The 24,198-nt window shown below is 35.8% G+C and overlaps 2 protein-coding genes across 2 annotated transcripts; both read right to left on the bottom strand.

Moving 5' to 3' along the window:
• Positions 1 to 236: 236 nt before the first annotated feature.
• On the bottom strand, positions 237 to 12,500 carry ube2wb (ubiquitin conjugating enzyme E2 Wb). Its single transcript, XM_028005127.1, has 6 exons — positions 12,339 to 12,500; positions 9,796 to 9,887; positions 5,770 to 5,872; positions 2,699 to 2,854; positions 2,533 to 2,608; positions 237 to 2,443 (listed from the first exon to the last, which is right to left on the bottom strand). The coding sequence occupies exons 1-6, from the start codon at positions 12,378 to 12,380 to the stop codon at positions 2,430 to 2,432; spliced, it is 483 nt and encodes a 160-aa protein (XP_027860928.1). The 5' UTR covers positions 12,381 to 12,500; the 3' UTR covers positions 237 to 2,429.
• Positions 12,501 to 14,252: 1,752 nt separating this feature from the next.
• eloca (elongin C paralog a) lies at positions 14,253 to 18,186 on the bottom strand. The gene is made up of 4 exons (XM_028005129.1): positions 18,089 to 18,186; positions 17,574 to 17,601; positions 17,239 to 17,382; positions 14,253 to 14,735 (listed from the first exon to the last, which is right to left on the bottom strand). The coding sequence occupies exons 2-4, from the start codon at positions 17,575 to 17,577 to the stop codon at positions 14,545 to 14,547; spliced, it is 339 nt and encodes a 112-aa protein (XP_027860930.1). The 5' UTR covers positions 17,578 to 17,601; positions 18,089 to 18,186; the 3' UTR covers positions 14,253 to 14,544.
• Positions 18,187 to 24,198: the final 6,012 nt, after the last annotated feature.

Genomic DNA, 24,198 nt, shown 5'->3' on the forward strand with positions numbered 1-24,198 from the left:
TTAACTTGTGTTCTTACGCATTTTAAGTCAAGTTCATAACATTAGGTTTTAAAAAATATACAGAAATTGGGCTGATGTTAATCCATTATTTTTGAACCATGTGTTTTTGGTTCTATTTTATGAACAGCTCACATTTTACTTCATAAAATCCAAATCCTGTGAAGAAAAAGTTTTGGAAAACATGTATACCTTGACCATGTATAGGGAGACAAACATGTTGAGAGCTCAGACCAACATTAAAAGTGAATTTTTGCTTTATTGTTGATTACGAAAATGAACAGGCACCTTTTACATGGAGCTTGTACATCCCAGAAAAAAAATAAATATAAATAACACACCCTCATTAGTGTTTATCACTCACAACAACCTGCAAACTAAAAGTTCAAAACACGTCGGGAAAAAAAAACAAAAACAAAAAAGATAACCGAAATAACCATGAGAAAACAAACAAACCAAAAAATTATTGTAACATCCTCACTCAAGTTCTAAAAACTCCTGATCCCACCTGCTGGATGAAGGCCTTTTCTGTCTCTGCATACTTGCTGTTCTGACTGCATTTAAATTTTCTTCACAACCTTTTGTCCTCAAAGCACAATGACAGTCTACACCCATTATGATAGGAAAAAATATCCTCCAATAGTTGTCTTGGTTATATAGTTGTTGTTTTTTTAGATAGCTGTGGCATTATCACATTCACTCAATCTCATTCAAGAAACTCCTCCAGACCCCCCCCCCCCTCCCAAAAAAGGTTCATATAAATTCAAGTTGGAAAATTCAAGTATCTTACCGGATAAAAGTTTGATTAGGAATGGAGTGATTACAGCCTGAACTGAGCACCGCCTCTAACGGTGAGCTCTAGTGATATTAATCTGGAAAAATAAAAAATAAAAAACACTCTCTACAGGCTGGAAAAACTAAAAGTCCTTACAGTGTTTGATGTCTATATGAATGGGTATGGTCTAAAATTGCATGCACTGTAAAACTACTAACTTTTAAATGTTTTTGTACCAACTTAAGCCTGCAGCTCACTATACATACCAAAATTTGCAAAAGATGCAGACTAACATCCAGTGAAATAAAGCACTACCTTTATGATTCACCCAGACACTAAATGCATCTTATGCAGTGTTCTGTTGCATCGTCAAAACATTTTAAAGACCTATATACAACATTTTCAGACAATGCATTAAGTTTACAACATAACAGTCTCTTTTGGTGAAAATATAGTTAAATTCAAAATATTTAATAGGTATCTTTTTAGATGTGATCTCTTTATTGAAAAAGTACCTGAGCCAAAACTCTGACAGGGGGAACGTCACAAAAGCTTTCTTAGCGACTCCTTTTTCCTCATTCGGTGCTGCTCTGGAGATCAAACGAGAATTTAAATTAAATGACAAGTAGCAAAGGAACATCAAGAGGAACCATACTGACCCTTCAAAAAAAACACAAAACCCCCCATTCCAATGCATCAGCTAGTCAGAAAAAAGTACAAAAGCAGATTTAAAATCAAATGTTTCAAAGACAGAAAATTAAAGCATGTTAATTTAAAAATACATAAATATATATGCATATATATTTATATATATATAATCGTACATATAAAAATGAATCAATATTCCCTTACAGACATTCTTTAAGTGGAAGAGAGGCTGCTGCACATCTTAAAGGCTGGACTAGTGACAACTACCCCAACCTCTTGAGGAGATGTGCGCCGAGGGCCTCGGATGACTGCAGATGCGTCACCTTTTCTGTTATATCCTCATTTGTACCACAGAAGGAAGAACAGCAACCAGGTGGAAGCTGAAGAAAAAAACTGTGTAATCTCGATGCAGCTGTTTCAAACAATGGCGGCTTACAGTATATCTGCAAGTGACGAATAACGTATGAATAGTTCCTTTTCAAACCAGATAACTTTCACAGTGCATAACAATAAAAATAATAATCATGGAAAAACAAACCAAACAAAAAAAAAAAAAACAGATGAAGCATTTTCTTGGGGCTTAATGGTCAGATCCCTTCTAGAAGAAAATTACATTAGGATTTCTCTTTGCAGGCCCCAACATGCATCCATCAGTCGGTATTGCACAACACAAGTACCTTTAAAATGCACCCAACGCACAAATAAAGTAATAACTCGGCAAAACTGGAATTTCTAAATCGTCTCTGCGAAACCTGCTTCGTTTATGTCCTGTCTGCCAAAAACGATACATCCTGGAAACTTCTAAATCTCGGTTCATTTTAATTTTCTATGTTACAACCGACCAAAACATGCAGCCAACTGCCCGCTTGGAAAATGCAGTCAGGAGCCTCCAGCGCATGGTGTCCGTTATTCCAGTCAAAGGTCAGAGTTCAAAGACTGAATGATTAAAAAGTGCTTTATGTAGGTCAGTAGGACTTCTTTCTTCTACGATTGTTACAAAGTTTGTACATTAGCATGTATCGTCTGTGAAGGGGGGGGAAAAAAATGAGGTTACATCATCTATCTCCAAACTTAAACAGGACAAACTGTGTGTGTTTGAAGAAAGTACTCACCATGATACCACCATTTTGTTTTCTTTGGATTTTTGTTACATGTTCTTACATAAAAAGAGTTATCAGGTGGTCGTCTCTGTGGAAAAAAGATAACAAATTTCAAGTTTAACGAATGCAGACAATACATGAAGTAGTAGTCGGTATCTGTCCAGTCCTGCAGAGGTACCTTTTCTTTGCAGCTGGACAACATGCTGATAATACTAAGACAAACTGATTGCACAGAAAGGGCTGGTGACCAGTCTTCCGTCAGAATAGATAAACAGATGTGACCGTTGCTATACACATGTGGGTGGACAGGTATATTCTCTCCTGTGAACATTACCTGCACAGTTAAAAACAAACAAATACATGTGAGGTTATTCAGATAAGAGACAGAATGTACAACCGTAGCAGAAAGTCAAAGCTGACATTTAACTGATCTGTTGGTCTATTCAATAAAATCTCAATAAAATACAATGTGTTTTTTTTCTTTTCTTTTTGCTGCAATGTGATGAAATGTGAATAGCTAAAAAATTGAATACTTTAATAACCAACTCCTTCAGAAAAAATAGGTATAAATGTATTTCTGTCCCAGAAATCAGTCTTGATGACAATCTCTGACTTGGCTTTTTGCAACAACAGGAGGTTCTGTGTATAGATTACAGAGGCCAGGTTTGGCCAGCTTGAGAAGAAAAAAAACAACAAAAAAAGGTTAATCAAGACAAAGAAACAATTAAAAATAGTAAGTATGTTGGGTAAAAAGAAGTGAAACATAAATTCAATCAAATATTTTTAGACTGACACATGAGTAGCCAGAGATAAGAAAGAAAGACAGAGGGGGAAATGAGGGTAATGAAGGGTAACAGTGAGTTCAGGCCGTCTGGCACCAGGGTGGGCCTCACTGGACAGTACCAGAACCACACGAGTTACAAATATGCAGGAAAACTCCAGATAAAAGTACATATTTAATATCAATGCTTGTTTGATGTGGAAAAAAATCGAAAGAGGAATAGATCTACTTTGGAGAACAAAATAGATCAAATGAAGCTCTCAATAACAACTTTATTAGTCTAATGGTGCAGACACACTTCTGCTCCTACTTCACTATAGCCAGTTTTGTAAACAAACATGCTTAAATGAGTGACTATGTTAAGTTTTTTACTTTGAAATGAGTACAGCTTTGTTGCATGTCACATGGTGTCAACTGACAGACTTTTATTGGAAACCTTTATTAGTAGAATGAGTGTTACCTCGGTTTACACAAAGTATAAATTCAAGGTTCATCCCCAAACCTTTATGCTGAGTTCTTATTGCATCCCATTAGTCTAGTTATTGTGTGGGAGCCTACAGCAGGCAGGGAGCGAGATTAGCCATCTAATTGCCGTTCCAGGAGAAACGAGCAAAGCAGCTCAGCTGCAGCTTAATGCATTTCACTTTTAATCTCTTTTTCTGCCCATCGTAGTAATAAATATAATAATGACAACATTTCCCAGCTGAAGTGCTTAAACAGAATGAGAATATTTGATTAGAATTGCGTGTTATTTGATTATTTTTACAACTTAATTGAAAATAAGCTGTTAAATAACACTGTTACTGCATATTTAGGACAATATTCCCCCCAAACTACAGGAATCACTTTAAGCAGCAAGAGTTTATGAAACCATTTGGGCCACCGATGTTTATTAGTGGGCAAATTGATGGATCTCAAAAACCATACATACTTAGTTTCTTTTCACCAAGATACAAATAAAAAGATAAGTAAATAAAATCAGTATTAAGCACCGTAATAGTGAAAGTATGAACAGTAGAGGACGCCTCCTGTTTTAATGTCACTCCAAAGAGGAACACTAACCTTCCTGTTAGTGGTACTAATTAAAAAGTGTAGATGGGCAAATTTAATCATAATTTTTCATCTCAACAACTAAAACAGAAACATATATAAATTCAAATGGCTTATTTTTCATTTTGCCAAAAGGGGAATAGTTTTTTTTTTTTGTTTTACTAAAAAAAGATGAGATTTATACAAGAGACAGACGAAAATTGTGAATGCTATGAAATCATTAATAAACTAATTAGTGTATTTATGACTAATACATTTAAAGGCTGTTTTCCATTAGAAAAATAAACAGATTATCTGAACTAGCTTATATTCTGAGTATGAAGTTATTTAGTTTAGGTTTTCAACTATGAATACTATTTTTCAAACTTTACAAGCTGATTTGACAGCTGGTTATTGTTAAGGGTCGACTTGTACTTTGATGAAGGCCAGTGAGTGTTTATCTGTCCTGCTTTATGCTATCCAAGTTATCTTTCTCTCAGCATTTTATCATGGTTTATGTCACTGTATGGGTTAGGATTGCATGGCAGATATCTGAAGATGTTGCTTTACCTTGTATGACCTATTAGAGACAACATAACAATGATAAATATGTAGTCTATAAATACCCACGTGAGGGAAATCAGGATTGCAAGTGGGAGCTGCGCTTGGGCTTGCCAGCTTTGTTTATTGTGGCTAAAACCACTCAGTCTTGCTTACCGTGAATCCAAAATATTCAAATTGCATTTAGTGGAGTAAAAACAAAGAAAAGCTTCACAATGTTAAAAGAAAAGTCAGCGTGACGACCTGAAAAACTATATTATATTCTAAACAAGAAACTTAATGCCTAGATAATTCCAGAAGACAAAAATATGGTGATTTATTAAAGAAGATTGAGTGGAAGTGGATGTTTAAGCCTGGACTCTTAAGGAACTAAAGCACTGGAGTGGACAATTTATTAACTAAAGTCTTTAAGGTTAACAAGTATTGTTTTAGAAAATAAATGGCTTTAAGTATAGAAGGATTGGCCGAAAAAGCAGCACATGCATTGTCTTAATTATCTTTTCTACCTCTCGATCGAACACAGAACCAACAGTGAATTTCATCATGTAGTTCAATGGCTATAGTAATTTGCTATTCGTACTTCAGGAGTCTGTGAGCATGTGTAAGTATCTCATAGTACTTTAAACAGTTTTTCTTTATTTTGTTCACCCCACCATGTGTTTAAAAGGCACATTTTTAATAATGTTTCCATTTTCTATTGCTTCCCACCCAAGATTTAAAGTTCCATCTAATATGTATAGTATTAACAATCATATTAATTATTTTTTATACAAGCAGAAAAGTCTAAAAGGTGGCAATATAGTTAATAAAAGACAGGGGGAATATGCTCGGGTGGTTTGAGAGTCAATGAATAAAAAACCAGGTTGTTTCTGACTTACCTGAGGTGAATCAAAGGGATATCGACCACTAAATTTGAAAAGCAGCTGAAATTTCTCTCCTTCATACAACGTGCCAGGTGCACCTTCCATATCTACAATCCATCTAGAAAGGAAAAAAAGGCACAGTGTTAAAATATGATTGGAATCTCATTCAAACAGACTGATAACAACATTCCTCAAGTCAACTAAAAATAAACACAGGTAAGGCAGAAAAACAGGTTTGAATAGAGAACTGGTGGCAGCAAATCTGAATTGAAAGTTTTGAGTTTTGTTCGTTACTGTTCTGGGCCAATGGACAATAGATATTCTTCAGGTAAATTGAATTATTAGGGTAATAAGTAATTTATGAAAGCTCAATGGTTATTTATGGGTAACTTATGTAAATCTTGCTCATGATACGTGGCATTAATAATGAAATAGCTGCAAAAGGCTCTAAGATTACTGACCAAATACAAATAACCAATCTGCGCAAATCTGTCATCCTGAGTCTGAAATAAAGTGAAATCAAGAACTGAGTGGATTTCTGTAACTTGACAGAGATCACAGCATCACACCATGCCAGTGTGCTTTAAGAACACAAAATTTCAGAATTTGTCCTGGTATTTTTGTTAATTGTTAACAGAAAAGCAGACTTTCTCCCTGATGCATGAAAACCATGGCACCCTCTTTAAGACATCCAAACAATGGAAATTTCCAGGTCAATAACTCAAAAAAAAGGACAAAGTGTTTGTCTTAAACACAACATTTAAAGTTAAGGCAATACTGATCAATATGTGGTTTAAACAAGTCCAACTAATTTTAGCAAGGCTTGTTGTGACAGGCGATGGATAAGGCTTAAAAAGTTTTTCCTCTTTCTGTTTCTAAACCAGACGAGCCAATACATCACAACAACCCAGCAAACCACATTTACAAGCTAGCTTTCCCTCTGTATTGCAGAAGTTTGTTACATAATTTTGCTAAGTTAACATACCAAAATAACAAAATATTTTATGTTTTGTCATTTTAAGCAGTAATAAGAAAAATACAGCTCTTGAATTTGAAATGTAAATGAGGAGATTATGGCCATTCTTAACATTTTTATTTAAATCCTAATACTGGGGTGTTTTTACTCAAGGTTATCATAGTGCAAGACTTCCATACTCACTAATGCCGACACCAAACTAAAGAAAAACAAGAAGAAAATCCTAATATTGGCATCTCTATTCTATTTTTTATAAATCTAATTATACACAGGTATATGTCTGTGGACATAAAATGTGAATACATTCGCAGCAGCCAAAGTTGTCTCCTCTGTCACTTTAATAAACGTACTTTTAGAAAAGTTCAGAAAACATTTTATTCAACACCTGGTTTTCAAGACCCCATCCTGAAGGATCATACGTAGAAGACAGTGTGTTCTATCATCGAAGTTTAAAAATAAATATCTTACTTCAATTGTAGCATCAAACGCTTTCAATGCGACTCCACTGACGATGAATATTTATCTTTATTTTGACAGTGGTCTGGTAATAATTTGATATCCCATTCATTCGGAAGACAAAATCTATTTTCACCTCAGGAGTCCAGCTGAGGAACTGTGCTGACCGAGCCAGGCGTAATTTAATCCGTATCTGATCGAAGCAAAATTTTCTTTGTGCTTTTAAGTCAAACATGAAATGTAGCTCTTAGCTTCTAAGCAGTTTATATTAAGTGACATGTAATCTATCAAAGTCTAAAACTGACTTTGCTGATGATACATTTAATCAAGTAAAAGTTTGAAACAGCTTCTGATAGTGGCTGGACAGAAATGCATCAACACTAAATTATTATAAAGTCCACTACAGATACACTTTTATCCAAATTGATGTTTTGGTCTAAGACAATCAGCCCACTCACTGAAATGATGTGACTGCCCTTAAGCTGCACAGTTATTACCTGAACCACTTAGGGGAAAAAATCTTTATAGAACACCATTAAAATAAACACTGATGTGCATCGAACATCAATCTCAGTCATGCTGGTGTTTTTATACACATTTAATTCCAGTGATTTCAGGTTTCAGAGACGTTACAGAAACATCATCAGACTGGTTTGCTCAGCTTACTGTAGCTTTATAGTAACATGGAAAGCATTTTAAATTACATATCTTTTAAGTTTTTATTTTAAAAAAACTGTTATGTATGCTACACTAATTGTAAAATGTTTAGATTTATTAAATGTTTTTCTTCTGTCTATATTTTTAAGTCTATATTTATGCTACTTGCTTTACAAACTTTTTTTTTGCAATTATTCTGTAAATGGTAATATTACAAAAAAAAAAAAAAAAATCTAGTATCACAAAAAAAAGCAAAAAGTAAAGAACAAATGTGGAAATTCTATTCTGAAACTAAAATCAGAAGGTGACAGGAACATGACAATCTCTGACTGAAGGTGTACATTAATGGAAATACACATAGGAAACCCAAAAGATTTCTAAAGGATGTCGGTTTCTTAAAAATTTAAAAAGAAAAAAAGCATATAAACTCCTCCGTACGTTTTACTTCTGCTACTGCATGGACATACTACTAGTGATGTTTACAACGCGAAATCTCGGTGAATGATGCCTGACATGAGCCGCTATGAGCAGATCCAAGGGCAAAATGCTCAATATCATCAAATTCGCCATAGTCAGCTGGTAATATGACACAGTCAATATATGTAACATTAAACCATTTGGACAAACGACGGCTGGGGGGAGAAGCTAAGTTACATAAATATACTGCAGAGGAGACACAACAGGTTTCTTTAGGTGACATTTTCCTTACTGCCTGCCTCTAATTATGACATCAAGCGTCATTATCTAATGAGAAACAGAGACAGGGTGTACCATAAACAAAAGCTATCAAACTGACAATGCATCATCCCAGTAGAGACATCGCATCAAAGTGTCTCTTGGGAAGTTAGGGGGGGGGAAATGTTTCCTGAACTAAAGCAGAGTAATTCCCTACTGCTGCCCATCACTCCAGCTGAGATGCAACCCTAACAGAGAGTTTTCAACTAGAGCTGCAAACAGAATACACACCCATACATACCACTGAAACCTGTGAAGCAAAAAGATCACAGGAGCCAGCTGAACTGGTTGGGAGACTTGTCAGTCATGAAAAAAAAAACAATTCATATGCTTCTTCGCCCAGGTGACTTATGTAATGAGGAAATTGCAAAAACATACCATCTTCCCTGTGCCAACAACTTGCTAAAACTTCCACTTGTCCCCTGGAAGAAAGCATGGATGACAAATATTCCTCCTGTACTTGCTCTTTGGAAAAATATTTTCACAGCTCAGAACGAATGTGGATGAAATACAGAGGTCAATCAGTCTCCTTTGTTTGTTTCATCTTAATTTCAGCAGATTATGTGTTTACTATTAAGTACTTTGTACAGCTTTGCTTCACATGAATATTGTCTTGAGTTGTTTGCACCACGGAGGAGTGACGTCAGCATATTACGGTCCGGTAGACGGTAGTGATGCCTCATAAAGAATCATGGAACGAGGCGGCAACTTTTAAAGGTATTAAAGGGAGCGTTGCAGTTTTTAACAACAAAAAAAAAATAGTATCAAACTTCATTAACAATCAAAACGAAAACCTAACCGCAACAATATCCACTGAGTTTCAGGAAAGGAATGCAGGGAAAAAGCAGCCTGTGTTCCCTGTTATTTAACCCTAGCGAGTGAATGCCAACCGTTGAATATTTTATTAGAGTGGAGAGCGACACTGAACATTAGAGACAATCTTCTGAGGGGCCAGAACTACCAGTCACTAAAATGACCCTAATTCTTTCTATGCAGGAGCTCCATCTTACCTCCAAGCCTAATTTACTGAACAAGCAACCTCCTCTCCACACCAGTCGAAACACTAGCCTTTCATGGAAGTCAACCAGTTCATGAAAACACGAGAAATAATAAAACTTCTGATGTTTTTTTTTTGTTGTTGTTGTTTTTTTTTTTTTACAGATCACTACATTTGAGGAATTTTCCAATGCTAAAATAAGCAGGAAATCGATACTTACTGTGTGATGGTGTTCTGTACACTTTTCTCATTGAGCGTCATTCCTGGGGGTGGATCATTTTGCAGAGCTAATAATTCCTTTTGTAGCCGTTTCTGTTGAAAAGCATATGTTTATGTCGACACCTCAGTCACAAAATGGCACTCGAACATGAATTAATGGAAAGCAGTGCAAAACAACTTATTGAGGCCAAACAGAGGAGCATTAAAATACATTTGACTTGTAAATAGTTATATTAATTACTATTATTAATCTTAACGATGACGTCAATGGAAATTATTGTAATGTAATCTAGTGCTATACACGGCCCAAACGTTTTTAATAATTACATAACTTACATCTTAAAACTAACTTCAGTACTATAACGTGTTCACTAAAAATAATGAATATACTCAAAAATATAACGAATACTTTAAGTGTGAAACAACAAATAAGAAAAATTACCATATATGCAGACTGACAATAAATGCATTTATAAAGATAAGATTCTTTAAAAGATGGCATTAGGAAAATAAAAAGAAAGTGTCAAATTTAGATCTGCAAAATACATGGCATCAACATCATCTCAGTGTCAACATGTGCAATATTGCAATTGCTAAGAACAGCTTTAATGCAATACTTGATGGGCTATTATATTTCAAGTGGCATGCATCCATTAAATGCATTTGGTCAGTCAGATGGGCTCTCAATGTCCTAAATACACACACTTGCTATAATCTTATATTTTAGGAGCCGAGATTCTAATGCTTGAAGAGTAATGAGGACATGATAGAAAAGAAGAGTGATAAAAATGTGGATTAAACACAACTGATCTCATTGTGATATTCAACAATAATAATGTGACAAAGAGCATATTTTCCTAATAAGGCCCAGTTTTATTAAAATATTTTTTTTCAAGGTATATTTCAACAGGTCAAGCTAGGCTACATCTTTATGTAGGTCCTTAAATATTTTGCTATTCAATCAGCTATCCAAGCAGTCATATTTATGTTTTTTGTTGAAGTTGCACAGCCTGCAGGAACAAATTTACAAGGGTGTTGACCAAAACAGTGAGTAATTAGTTACGTAGTTTGATCCCAAACCATTAAAGGTGTGTGGACCGAGAAGATTTTCTTTTAGATTCAAAGATATGAAAAGTTGTACCGAACATGAAAAGACAAGAAATCCCCTCTTGTTTCTTTTGGTGATAAATTTGGCTTTCTAAAAGCCTTCGAGATTGCATTATTTCACAATAGAACTATATACTTTGTCAATGCTTTGTAGATATTTTTTAAAAACTTTTTTAGGCTCTTGTTGAATCAGGAACAGGCATGAGTTGGTGTGCATTCTCACAGTATGAAAAAACTGGGGAAAAAATAACATTGTGATCTTAATAGGAGGAATAGCTTGCACTCCTGTAGTTTCCACGCTATTTTTTTCAGCCACAAATATTTTCAAGCTAAATCTGTGTTTTTATAAACAAATGAAAGAAGGGTAGCGGTTTTCTTTCAGCCATCTAACCAGAAGTGATAACTGGTTAGATAGCTAACCAGAGCTGAGTGGGATTACTCTATGCATAAAATAAACTGAGGAAACACTCCATTAAGCTCTTTCTCTTGCATCAAAGTAAATCGTAGGAAGGAACATTTATTGGTTTTGAAACGGGCACCTTTAGAAACCTTGGTACACCTTGGTTTCCAAGGTGTAGCAACCAGTCCTGCATCTAATCAGGACTGGTTGTGAGGTGGTAATAAAGCAAATAGTAGCTAGATCAATCAGTTTACTTACATGCTACATAACTATTAAATAAATACTTTTCTTTGTTTATTTAAAACAATATATAGCTTTTAAGTAGTCAGGTTTTTTCAGATTTGTAACGTGCACTTTTCTATGACCTTATGCCACATGTATTTAGTGAATCTCAACAATGTGTTGATGCGGACATTTAAAAACATGTTTAAACGATACGACTCGGGAGTTAACGGTTAGTAACAAACCCAGTAGAGAGTTAATAATAAATGGATGTATTTTCATCAGTAACCTGCAATAGACGTGCCATAATCAATACAATCTTTACGTATCGTCTGTCAGATCTCTTTTGACTTTTTGCGTCCGCTGTATGGAAGCGATACACCTGTTCAGGTCCGCCTGAAACTGTATTTAACTGCGCACCGTGTCGTTAGCGGACTTTAGAACTAGTCGGCCAAACAGCGACCAACTATTAAAATGACTTCCAAAATTCTCAGAACCACATTTCCTGGAAATATCACCCCGGGTCCTTCTGAGGAAAAGCCGCAGGCAAGCATCAACACGTAGTTCAAGGAAGCTAGTTTCCCTGTTCTCTTCAGCTTTGCCGATGATGATGAAGAGCTAATACTGCTGCTAGCAAAGACCTAGCGCCGAACCTGAGTAGTTTAGGGATACATTTCACGGCTTCCACCCAAATGTCAGTGCCGCTCTTTGGTAAATACAAATGCGCAAATAAACTGGCAGTCAAAAGCCGAGAAAGATCGAAACGGAGAGCCTGTAAATTACATATATTTGCTCGCTGTTAATTGTATCCTTACCTGCATCGACGCCATGATGGAAACCCCCCCCTCCCCCTGCATCAGCGCACAGTGGAGGACGGTGCGTCAGGGGGTCACGTGACGACAGAAGTTGTTTTGACAGTGAGAAACGTTTGACGTTGCTTGACTGACGCAGCGCCTACACCCAGGTCACTGTTCAGTCACTTCAGGTCGCTCACAAAATGTGAGGCGGGTGTAGAGATACAACAGGATTTTTAATAAGATAAATAAAGAAGGAGTATGCGGAGTTAAAAGCCGGAGCTCACATGAGATAAGCGTCAGCCAATGACCTTTGCGCAAGGAGGGCTAAACCTGTGTGACATCATGAGTAAAGTAAAATGCTAATTTATTTGATAATTTATTACCTTTATATGCACACAATTATCTACCCCACTTAATATTTTTATGTTAGAATTAGTAATGTGTATTTTTATCAACAGCTTACGAATTTTGTTGGCTTTGTTCTGTTAAAACAGAATAAATGTTTAATAAATTTGAATATCTTTGAATAGCTCATTTAAATAATTGAATTTTTAAAGTCAAACTTATATATTGCATAAATTCAACATGGATACTTTAAATATTTTTATTAATGTTGATGCTTGTGCAGAAAAAAAAAACTACAACTGATTACAACAGTTTTTAAAAAATACCGAGATGATGTCATGGTTATGTAATAGAGTACACAATCAAGGTGAAAATTGATCAAATAAGAGAGGTCCAGATGGCATTTGTTAACGTCATCCAAAAATTTAACAAATATAACAGTTGTAGTTATTGGATGTGTCCATATGTAATGACTTAAAGATCCAATTCTACCTACAGTTCAATCTCCCCCAAACTTCTTCAATCTTCACAAAGCTATTGTTATCATTGTTGCTTGTCTACCTTTTTCTGCCACACTTTTTCCTTCCACTCAACCTTCCATTTCCATCTGTATTTTGTGAATGGTCAGCTTTGTTTTTATGGCCTGCTGTCTTTGTAGAATGTGTATTTGTGAGACAACCATCACCCTCATGGATGTGTAGACAATAACAAAACATTTCTGTATCAAATGTCTTTTAGCTGTATGCCACAATCATAACATAAATTAATGCTTGAATTACATCCTGTGTGTAATGAATCTATGCAATTTGATTTTCATTTTTTGCAATGATTCATTAAAATAATCTTAGTGTGCATGGATACAACAGAATATTTTGCTGTAATATTCAAATTCTATGAAAACTCAGTTTTGGGTAAGATGCAAACTATATTCATCGACAATTGTAGAAATATATACATATTATAGTATATTAGTACATTCAGTATGTCTGTGCGATTTTCAGATGTAAGCTGCCATACACAATAGAATGTGTTTCAATATAATTCAGAAACATGTATACCCATTGTTTCTTGAAATTCCTTCAACAGTTGATCATGTTTGGAGTAAGCTGCACAAGTTAAAGATGTCAGAATAAATATTGCATTAAAGTTTTAATATGTTTAAAGACCTTTATGCAATTAAGAAAAGGGAAAATCTGTAGGCACCCTGTTTTAATTAGGATACATTTGAAGCAACTCTCTATCTAAACATTTGAACCCCCAGAAAGACCTATGTTCAAAAATATGGAAAGCCTAACGCACAGGTGTCAAACTCCAGTCCTGGAGGGCCACTGCCCTGCAACTTTTAGATGTGCCTCTAATGCACCACACCTGAATAGAATAATTACCAGTAGTTCATTAGCAAGGCTCTGGAGAACTTATCTACACAAGGAGGAGGTAATTAAGCCATTTCATTCCAGTATTTTGTACCTGTGGCACATCTAAAAACTGCAGGACAGCGGTCCTTGAGGACTGGAGTTTGACACCCCTGGCCTAATGCATTTTATTTCACACTTGTGGAACTAAAGCATTCAAAACACTTGAATCCTGTTTACTGTAAAAATGACATTTATGTTTGTGTTTCATGCAGAGAAGCAGACACCAGAGGAAAAACTGCTCACCGAACAGGCATTTATTTACTGTGTAGAGGTGAGGACATTTCTGTAGAAAGTCCGCTTGGCTTCCATTTTACAATGACATTTTTTAGTAATACAAGGGAAACCATGACAACAGACAAGGAGCAAAAAAGAAGTATAATGTGAAACAAATTGCAAAACAATTAAATACTGGGGAAAAAAACTCAAAAGAAAATGTTTCAGGTTTTCACATCTATGTTGTAACTTTAACAATCCAAAAAATTCGCAGCCATGAGCAGTTCCAGAGCAATCTCGGGAGCGATGGGGAACTCTGGTATTTCTGTGGAACTGTTGGTATAACGGACCTTGTAGGTGAAATACATGCAGACCTTGGACAGGACGTGGGACGGGATCTCCCTGAAATTCACCTCGTTGGTTTCATTCTCTGCAAACTGTCCTGCAGGTTGCAAAAGTGGGAAGCAGGCCAATGAGAAAACTTGTGACAAACAGGTTTGACGACTTGTATGCAAGCCACTTATGGTTTTGTAGGACACAACTTAAAAGATAAAAAACAAACAAACTGGAGAAGAAAGTGGAAAAAAATGCATTTCTTCTACTAATAGCTGCACAAGGCTAATGGTGCATATTTGTCTGCAATTTAATTACCTTAAAATTGAGGACAAAATACATAAATGTTTTCAGATTTTACACTCAACTCCTCAATTGGGCAAATTCTGCACCAATCAGTAAGCGTTCAAGAGTGTTAATATGTGTGAGGAGAACAGACCTGAGTAAACCTCTGCTTAAGTCAATCAAGAGTGTTTAAATGTAAGCCAAACCTGTTCGCAGTGAGCTAGCTTGAGCTGATTACCTACACAGTAGTGTGTTTGATTAACTCTAAAACCACCAGGGGTTAGTTTGACTCCCTTAGGATTTTCATCCTTGCAGCTGCAAGGGCATGGAACCTCTTATGACGCAGAGAAACGCTGACTGCATCCTTGGCGCAACACAGAACGGTGCTAAAGTTCTATCTGTGAGAAGCAAATTAAAAAGAGTAGAAACTGTGGAGTCAAATGGCAACAGCAAGATTTGTGAGACTATAGATGCGGCATGTTCATAGCTTCATGCTGACAAGTAAAAACGTGCGAGTGAATTTCTTTTCAAAATCTACAAAGACTGAAGATGGTGTGGTTTGAGCTATTGCAAACTACACCAATAGTTTGCACTTGCACCTAGCTGATTGAAAGGAAACTCTGGGCCAACAAGAGAGCTCTAAATATGTCTTAAAACTTTACAAGAAGGTAAATCAGAAAATTATGATATTCTCAGTCAGTTGTGTTTAACAATTTAGAGCAAGTGCAAGCAAAATTAAAAGGTTGTAAAAAGAGAAAAAAAGGGGGACTTCAACATTCATTGCACCATATTTAAGGATTCTTAAGAAAGGGGTCATTAAAAAAAAGAAAAGAAAAAAGTCTCCTCTAAAATCGAGTCTTAATTATATTCCCGACACCCTCAGGTTGTTCTGGTCTCAATACATTTTTCTTGCATGGTTCTATCATGGACTTCACTGAAAAACCCTGAAAAATTTCTCAAAGGAAAAATTCTGAAATGCCCGACATGGAAAAACATAGCTTCATGTGACAAAGTAACTGAGGGATTAAAACCAAAACATTTTTCATCAATAAAGAGTCAAACCTGAAATTCAAATATTGTGGATATTAGTGCAGAATAGACAGAATTTTCACCATCACAAATTGTAAAAAAAAAAGCTAAATGTTAAAAAGATAGAAAACAATGAAATTACTCAAAGACAAGTATCGATGCCTTGTCAGTCCTGGAACTCGAAGACTTCTATTGTCTATCATTATTAAACAGCATGGCTTTATACATCCACAACAATCAGTGATGGTTTATTTTCTATCAATCATTACTCCTAATCAACATCTAGTTAGATAAATATATCACTGACCTGCTTTATTTGAATTAAATGATTTACTTTTGAAATGACAAAAATTGTCCACTTGAAATACCCATTAAAACAAAACTATTACAGTGTTGGTGTTCAGAAAAGGATGTGCCCGTGAGAAAAATGGCAACTAACTACTAATAATTGTTTTGGCATCAAGTCATGTTTTTTTTTCCTCACAGAAGGTGGCCATGAAGATCAAAACATAATTTGAGAAAGGATCCACAATGTCTGCATTTAAGTTATGTTTTTCTTTTGTGAGAGGATGATGACAGTTTCTGACCCCTGGAGGTTCTGAAGGGTTAAAGTTTTCCCGCTGTTAGATAATAAACTGTTTGATTATTATAATTATAGACTCATAATTTTAATTCTTTAAATCATGTTAACAATAAAAAACAGGAGTGTGTAGAGATCTAAAGAAGGCAAAAAAGAAGGAGCTTTTTATTCTGTTTGTTGTGGTCACTTTATATTTCGTAATGTAGGTGGAAAATTCAAGAGGACTGTGCAGTAGCTAGAAAGGCATTTATCCTCTATCCAGAGCCCTAAACATTATGCCCTCTGCATGACCTTTTTGAACTGTTGTCATCAGCTATCAGGATAACTGTAGCAACCGAATCCAAAATGGAACCACAAGCTGGCAAAAACTGACCTACCAGCCACCTTGCGTCATTGCCGTTGGTTTTTTTTTTTTTTTTTTAATCTTACCTAGAGATAATTCCCATCATTGATCTCTTTACTGCTTTTTCACAATGTTTTCAAGCTACAGGAAATGTCTAATTTTGTTTTATGTTATTTAATGTACAATTAATACAACCATTTGATTTGGAATTCACTCCTTTTACAAAAAATATCCTTACAACACAAAAGTCTTGCCAGGCAAGAGAACCATAAACAAAATGGTAATCAAAGCATTTTACAGCTCAACAACAATTTTTTTAAATCATAAAAGAGGAGCTAAAATGGCTTGGCATACAATATTTGACTTAGTCCTCACCTGGCCCACTTAACATGGCTTTGATGGTTCCTGATGTTAAGGCATGTTCTCTTTTCACAATGAATTCATGGCCGTCTGAGGAGATGAGCTTCACATACATGGCATCTGGCCCTTCACAGCCACCAAAAGCTCTCTCCTCTCCATCTGTTAAGTCATAATATAAATATGACAATTTGATACTAAATAAGACAGTGGCAAACAATCTCTAGCAGTTTTTTTCTTCAGTTAACTACCAAAAAAAACCCAAACAAACTGTGAAATAGCAAATTGATTTTATGGACTGACAACAGGATTTTTTAGAAAGGTAGAGATAAATGTGTGACATGACTCCTCACCCATCTTGTTCCGGGATTTCTGTTAATTCTAAAAGCCAAAGTAGAAAAACACAGAACATAATTTCACTCGCTTAAAATTTAATTGAAAGATGTTGAAAAGGGCAAACATCTGACATGTGAAACTCGTCAATTCTAAATATTGATTGACGGTAAAATTGTGTAAGTCCCATTCGGTTTACTGGAAGTGATTTCTGACAGTCACTGCGGAACTTTAAATTTAGCCAAGATAAACATTGTCCAGAAAATCTTCAGACAGTGACTAATGTACACATAAATATTTGTAGCTATGACATAAGCATGGCTATGTTTTTCGCACGTTTCAACCATATCGGCAGCGGCCTGTTTATTTTCAGATAATGTTTTTAAACGCGTTCGCGTTAGCAGTGGTAGCTAACGGAGCTAACTCATTTCAAAATAGACAAAACATCTTCCCAATAACTGATCTCTGCGTAAACAGCATGGGGGACATATATTTTGGGAAATGACACAACAATGGGCATTAAAGTTGTTCTTACCGCCGTCTGGACAACTGTGCTACGGAGAGTAAATTTCAGCTAACGTTAGCCACCCGGAACTAATTTGTTGGTAGTACCCGATCGGTCCGCAATAAATGTGTTCCGTGTAATCTTTTTCATAAAATGTGATATAAATATTTACATTTTAAATAAATACACACATTATGTATAAAAATATATTTTTATTAATGAAAAAAATAGAAAATTACAAATCTAAATAAATACGCTCAATTATTCACATTTGTAAAAAATAACATAAATACAACAACATATGGTCCAATTTCAAAGAAATACACTTTCTAAAGAAATAACTTAAATCAAGCATATTCATATACAAGTATATTCCCCGTATGCTTCTTTTTTATTCATTTATATCAAATATATTTATTTTACATACAGAATAGTAATAGGAAGGTAATACCAACACAGTACAATAGCAAAGTATTCTCTTCTTTGAAACACTGCGGCAACATGGTCACTGTTTCATAAAATTCGTGGGTACAATTTTATGAAATGAGAATCATTGCACATGTAAATTATCAGTTTTTAAAATGAATATATTTTTGAAAGTCTTTTTTTCGTAATCAGCGATGTTGGAATTTGAGGCCCAACTTGATGATAATCTTCTGATTTTACCATATGGAATTCAGACTAATAAAGCAGTTTCAGTGGACAGGAACATGTTTTGTAACTTTGTTTGTTTTATTTTTATTTTTTATTTTTCTAATGATGCAAAACAAACAGCTGCCAGAGTTCAAGTTTGGATGTGATTATGTTTTAAAATAAAAGTCAAGGTGGCGGTACTTGGAGTATAAAAACCTGAGAACCACGAGGCAAAATGACTTTGAAAATGCTCTTGATTTACAGGTCATTGTGCTCTTTCTCCAAAAGGGGGCGCCTGTGCCAAGGATGACTGCCTCTCCACCTTCACTTCCGTAGATGAGTAAAAGCAGGTGGTTGTGGGACATGACAGAGACATTTTGCTAGCCCATAAATCTGGGTTCAACAGAGAAGACGTGTACCGTGTACCCTTTATGCATTTTCATAGGTCCACCCAATATAATTGAAACATATTAATAATAATAAAAAAATATCATACCAGTTTTATCTATTTATCTATTCATTTGATTTTAGAAAATGTAAAAAGTACACCATTTACAGTGGAGCTTTGCTACAAGGTTGAATAAAAGAGCCTCCCTTTGAAACCAAATAATTCAGTTTATTGTTTAAATCAAAAATCTGTTAAGTTCTTTCCAGCTCATTAAACCCTTAAAACTCCAAACTCCAAAGCTATGTTCATAATGTGACTTTGCCCTTATCCTAGTGTGGAGTACTTTCAGGAGGAAAAGTGATGACTGCTGAAATCTGAGGCTTCCAAATGGACAGAGTTATCTGAGCTGTGGCACTGACAGCTCGAACACTGAGTGTGACTGTAAATTGCGCCGTTTGACCCAGAAGCGCTCACAGAGGGAGCACAGTGCTCCTCATATGCCGGGGTGATGAATTTTTGTATTGATTAGCACTATGTAAATGTAGGATGTTTTCAAAAGGCCAGCAGATTTTTGTTTTCCCCAGACATCTCTGGCCAGTATTTAATAACTGGCGGTGCCTATTGGTGGAACAGATGTCAGCAGTGACTTATGTAGAGGTGACATCTGACCTGGAGTTTCTGTCTGTGCTTTAGTTATCCTGTCATTTTATATTCCCAAGTGGTCTTGCAACTTGTGCCACTGTCTGTGTTTCTTGTAAACTCTCGCACACAACTCACCCACATCCAAAAACAATCACCGACCTTCCATTACACCATTAGTACTTGATCATAAGTGGGCGGGAGAGAGCAGCCGCTTTGATGTCTTTCTGATACGACCCGCCCGGCTGCAGCTGCTCTCAGCTCTATTTTGGGGAAGGCTGCTGCAGGCCTTCAGAACAGGGCTTCCTAAACGCAACACATAAACATAGACAATATGTGCAAATTCTCTAGTCTGGGCCAGCCCCAACGACAGTCCCTTCGACTACTCTGAAGACAGTTTCATGCGCCTATCAAAGCTGGTAAGAAACATTAGGGTGCAGATAATAAGCAAGAAAAAGCAGTTGGCATTTTATAAGTGAAGCATAAGGTATATTACGTATTTTTCATGGACCAAAAAACACACATTCTCTTATATACAGTGCAATTATTGTCTGCCTGTTTGTATGGTTTAAAGAAACTCAGTGTTTTGAACTTTTCTGGGAGATTATTCCAGATTAGCATAGTTAGATCAGAAAACATTGTCCATACTGAACATTTCACAAATTGTGGCACAAATATTAAGCTGCCCATTGAAACTAGCAAGGAGAGTATGGCGCATAGAAGTAGCCAAAAGTTGCATGGAAACTCTGGAGAAGCAGCAGAGATCAACAGCTCAGGGGGAACAATCTGCTGACTGGAGCATTAGTGTAGTAGCTGTGCACTGCATAAATGTGCCCTTTACTGGAAAGTGACAAATGGTAACCCATTGTTTTGCTTAACAAAAGTTTTAAAAATAACCTTTTTTCTAGTTAATTACAAACCATTTAGCAAATATACAGACAAAACGTACTCTGATGAGACCTGATGAGACCAAAATCAAACTTTTTGGCCTAATTATAAAATTATATGTGCAGCAGAAAATTAATAATATACTGCACACCACCCTGAACACAGCTTTTCAAGGTGAAATATGGTGGGCACAACATAATGCCATGGAGATGTGCTTCTTCTGCAGGTACAGAGATGCTGGTAAGAGCTAGCAGGAAGATGGAGCTAAATATGGGGCAATACTTGATGAAACCCTGGACCAGGCTGCACAAGACTTGAGATCGGGAAGGAGGTCCACATTTCAGCATGGAGTCAGAGCTCCTGTGAAGTCATTTAGATGAAAGAATATCCATGTGTTTGAATGGCCCAGTCAAAGTTCATGGCTAAGTCTAACAGATTATCAGTAGTAGGGGTTTTATGATCCCTGGACTTTCAGTTTAGTTTTGTCTAAGATGTGTGTTCAGGTTCTTTTGGTGCGACTCATTCCAGTGTTATGTTCTGTTCTGTCAGCTCATCAATTCATGTCTTATCACAGCTGCAACTGGACCAACTTGCTCCTGTTCTCAGTAATCACCTCCACATCATTCAAATACTGATGTGGTCAGTCCATTCCTTTCCAGATCCCTCCTTTGCTTACCCAGTGTTATCCTTTTGCACCCGTCTGATTCCGTGCCTGTCCTCCCCTTGTATTTCTCACCATTTTAGATCTCTCCTCACTTTTCCAGTGTGCTACTATCTCACGATAGATAACTCCAATATATATATATATATATATATATATATATATATATATATATATATATATATATATCGAGAGAGAGAGAGACTGCAACTCTACCACAACAAATCATGACAGATACTGTCCATGTAATCTGTCTGAGCTTGAGGTACTTTGCAAGGAATAAACAAAAACGTGATTTTTTTTTTATATGCATAGCTTTGATTACAGCAAATGTGGTTCTACAAAATATTGACTTTTATTCAATATTTTCTATTGGATAAATATGTACACCAAATTTTGTTGGTTAAAAAAATGATGGAATTCATGTGTCCTCTTCCTTCCACTTTATAATTTTACACCATTTTGTCTTTGCCAATCACAATATTTACCAATTAAGCTTGAATTATTCCCTCACTGAACAATGAACTCTTTTACACCATAGATTAATCCTAGTTTGTTTATAACACCAGTTTAATAACTCAATACCAGTCAAATGACAGTTCACTGCATCTTTCTGACCGCCTTTTTAATGAAGAAGTCCGAAATAAAACCAGGTCAAATTTTCTAGTCATGATGTGGAACAATGAGGGGGGCGTTTCTGCCATTTCTTCCCTTGGAGGGGGAATGGCTTGTCACAATGAATTTGGGGGTACTATTCCTTTAGCCTGCAGCCACTCACAGTGCCCTAAAATTATAATATCAGTCCTGATTTAAAGAAGCTCAGTTGAAGCATGTAAGCTAAAAACAAAACCAAAACTAAAAACTCAAGTGTGAGTCATGAAACTACAAATTAGTTTAATAGTTTTATTTATAACACTAATCATGTTTAAAACATTTTTCTATTCATTTTTACTCATGTGGTGTCAAAGATATAATAATAGTACATTAGACTGTTATTTTATTTGAACTTGTGGTTATTACATGCGCCACGTTGTCCAATGTACACTCACTCCAATAGTGCAGACGCTGTTCTGCACTATTGGGAAACCCAGTTGTTTGGGTTTTCTTCAGAGACCCAAACAACAGGGTATAGCAGTGCTGTTTATCAAACAGGCACAACATACTGGAGGGAATTAAGGGCTGACTTCAATGTTTAATGTTGAAATGTTTTTGAAAATTACAACCCTGTGAGAAACGAGCCAGCAGAGTGTACCTATTATTATGGTATGATGCTGTTCTTGCCTGTAAACCCAGCAATACAGGAGGAATTTCACTTGTGCAAAGACCAAGTAATTTGCTTGCTACTTGCTCAGAATCCTGGCACAAAACACACACACACACACACAAAAAATAAACTTATGTTTTACTTGAGTACAACCAATCCTCTGCTTTTGATGGAAGCTTTAAAAAGCAGGCAAGTGGACGTGACAACCAATAGCTTGGGCCCAACGCACTACTTGTTTGAACTAGAATGGCTCACCATAAAGAACCCCATAAAAACAGCCTCACAACGTAACTCATTTGCCATTAAATTAACAGGGAGACAAACCTTTAGGCACATATTGGATTATGTTGATCTGTTTAAGAACTCACTAAAACAGTGTGTGAGAACAGGTTTATTACTGTGTCGCTCTGACAAGGCCCTGCTTCTTGTTTATGTAATGAGACACAGCATATGGCTTGCTGTAAATGATATAGTGACAGTTTTATAGGTTTATAACACAGTCTTTTTTACTCTTTGTATAACAGATGATGTAATGCTAAGCTGGACTGGCAATGCTAGGGATAGAAATGAGATCTGTTCAATACTGATGTCTAAGCAGCAGTTTTGAAAAACGCTGGGCTCTGATATTTCTTCACTGCTCACAAATCTTAAACCAGTTCTAGAAGTCCTTTATTGTTTCCTCTGAAGGTGGAGGTTTCATGCTAGAGAAGTTAAAAAAAGAAAGTTAGACATAAATGTTTCACTTCACCCATTTGATAAAGTGACAACAGTAACATTTAAACGTAAAAAATACTTTTCCAAATATGAATTATGTTTATTAAATGAAGAAAGCTATTCAAAACATGGTCCTATGTGAAAGTAATTGTCATTAAGCCTAATAATCCTTATGCATTTTGTGAAATGAGTCTTTCAGTGAAGGAATGGTGGACCACTCTTCTTTGGACAATTATTTTAATTCAGCCACATTGGAAAGATTTCAAGTATAAACAGCCTGTTTAAGGTCATACTACAGCAGCAATCAGATTTGTGTACTGGCTTTGACCAAGCCACGAAAATATATATTTTTTGTTCTTAAACTACATAGATGTGGACCACAAGTTTTACTTTTAATCATTGTCCTGCTGCATGACCTACATATCTTTGAGTTCAATGACACAATCCTATGGCCGTTTCCTTCAGGATCTTCTTCCTGCGAGAAGAATTCATGGTTCCATCTCATCTGGGTCCATGTTTGACTGTTGGTGTGATGTTCTTTTTCTGAAATGCCTTCTGAGTTTTATGCCAGAGGTTACTGGATGGAAATGTTCAAATAAGTTAAATTTTGCCTCATCACTTCATAGAATATATTCCCAAAAGTCTTGGGAATCATTAAGCTGTTTTTCAATAGTTTCTATTGCGACAGAAATGCTTAAATTGAAGGTAGAGTGTTCACACTTTTTTTTTGTGAATTTGATGATTTTTAAGATTTCGAATTTAAAGAGATATTTTGATTTTCCGTTTTGTGTTATTCTTGTATTTCTGGTCATTCTTGAGTTTTGATGTCTTCGTTGTTTTTGTGTTTTTCCATGTTTTGTAATTTTGTAATTATGTTTTCTTTTGTGCTCATTCTGTGCACAATAGTCATGTTACCCACACAGTTGCGATGTATTCAGCTGATCAGACTCACC

Source organism: Xiphophorus couchianus, chromosome 21 (genome assembly GCF_001444195.1).
Source record: "Xiphophorus couchianus chromosome 21, X_couchianus-1.0, whole genome shotgun sequence".
Classification (NCBI taxonomy): Eukaryota; Metazoa; Chordata; class Actinopteri; order Cyprinodontiformes; family Poeciliidae; genus Xiphophorus; species Xiphophorus couchianus.

Excerpts from the sequence above, each read along its gene's own strand:
- ube2wb (XM_028005127.1), bottom strand. The coding sequence starts at position 12,380 with ATGCAGGGGGAGGGGGGGGTTTCCATCATGGCGTCGATGCAG. Across the intron at positions 2,855-5,769 it reads ATCCCTTTGATTCACCTCAG|GTAATGTTCACAGGAGAGAA; the intron begins GTAAGTCAGAAA and ends TTAACTGTGCAG. Across the intron at positions 2,609-2,698 it reads TGTCCAGCTGCAAAGAAAAG|AGACGACCACCTGATAACTC; the intron begins GTACCTCTGCAG and ends TTTTTTCCACAG.
- eloca (XM_028005129.1), bottom strand. Across the intron at positions 14,736-17,238 it reads AGCCATGTTAAGTGGGCCAG|GACAGTTTGCAGAGAATGAA; the intron begins GTGAGGACTAAG and ends TGCAACCTGCAG.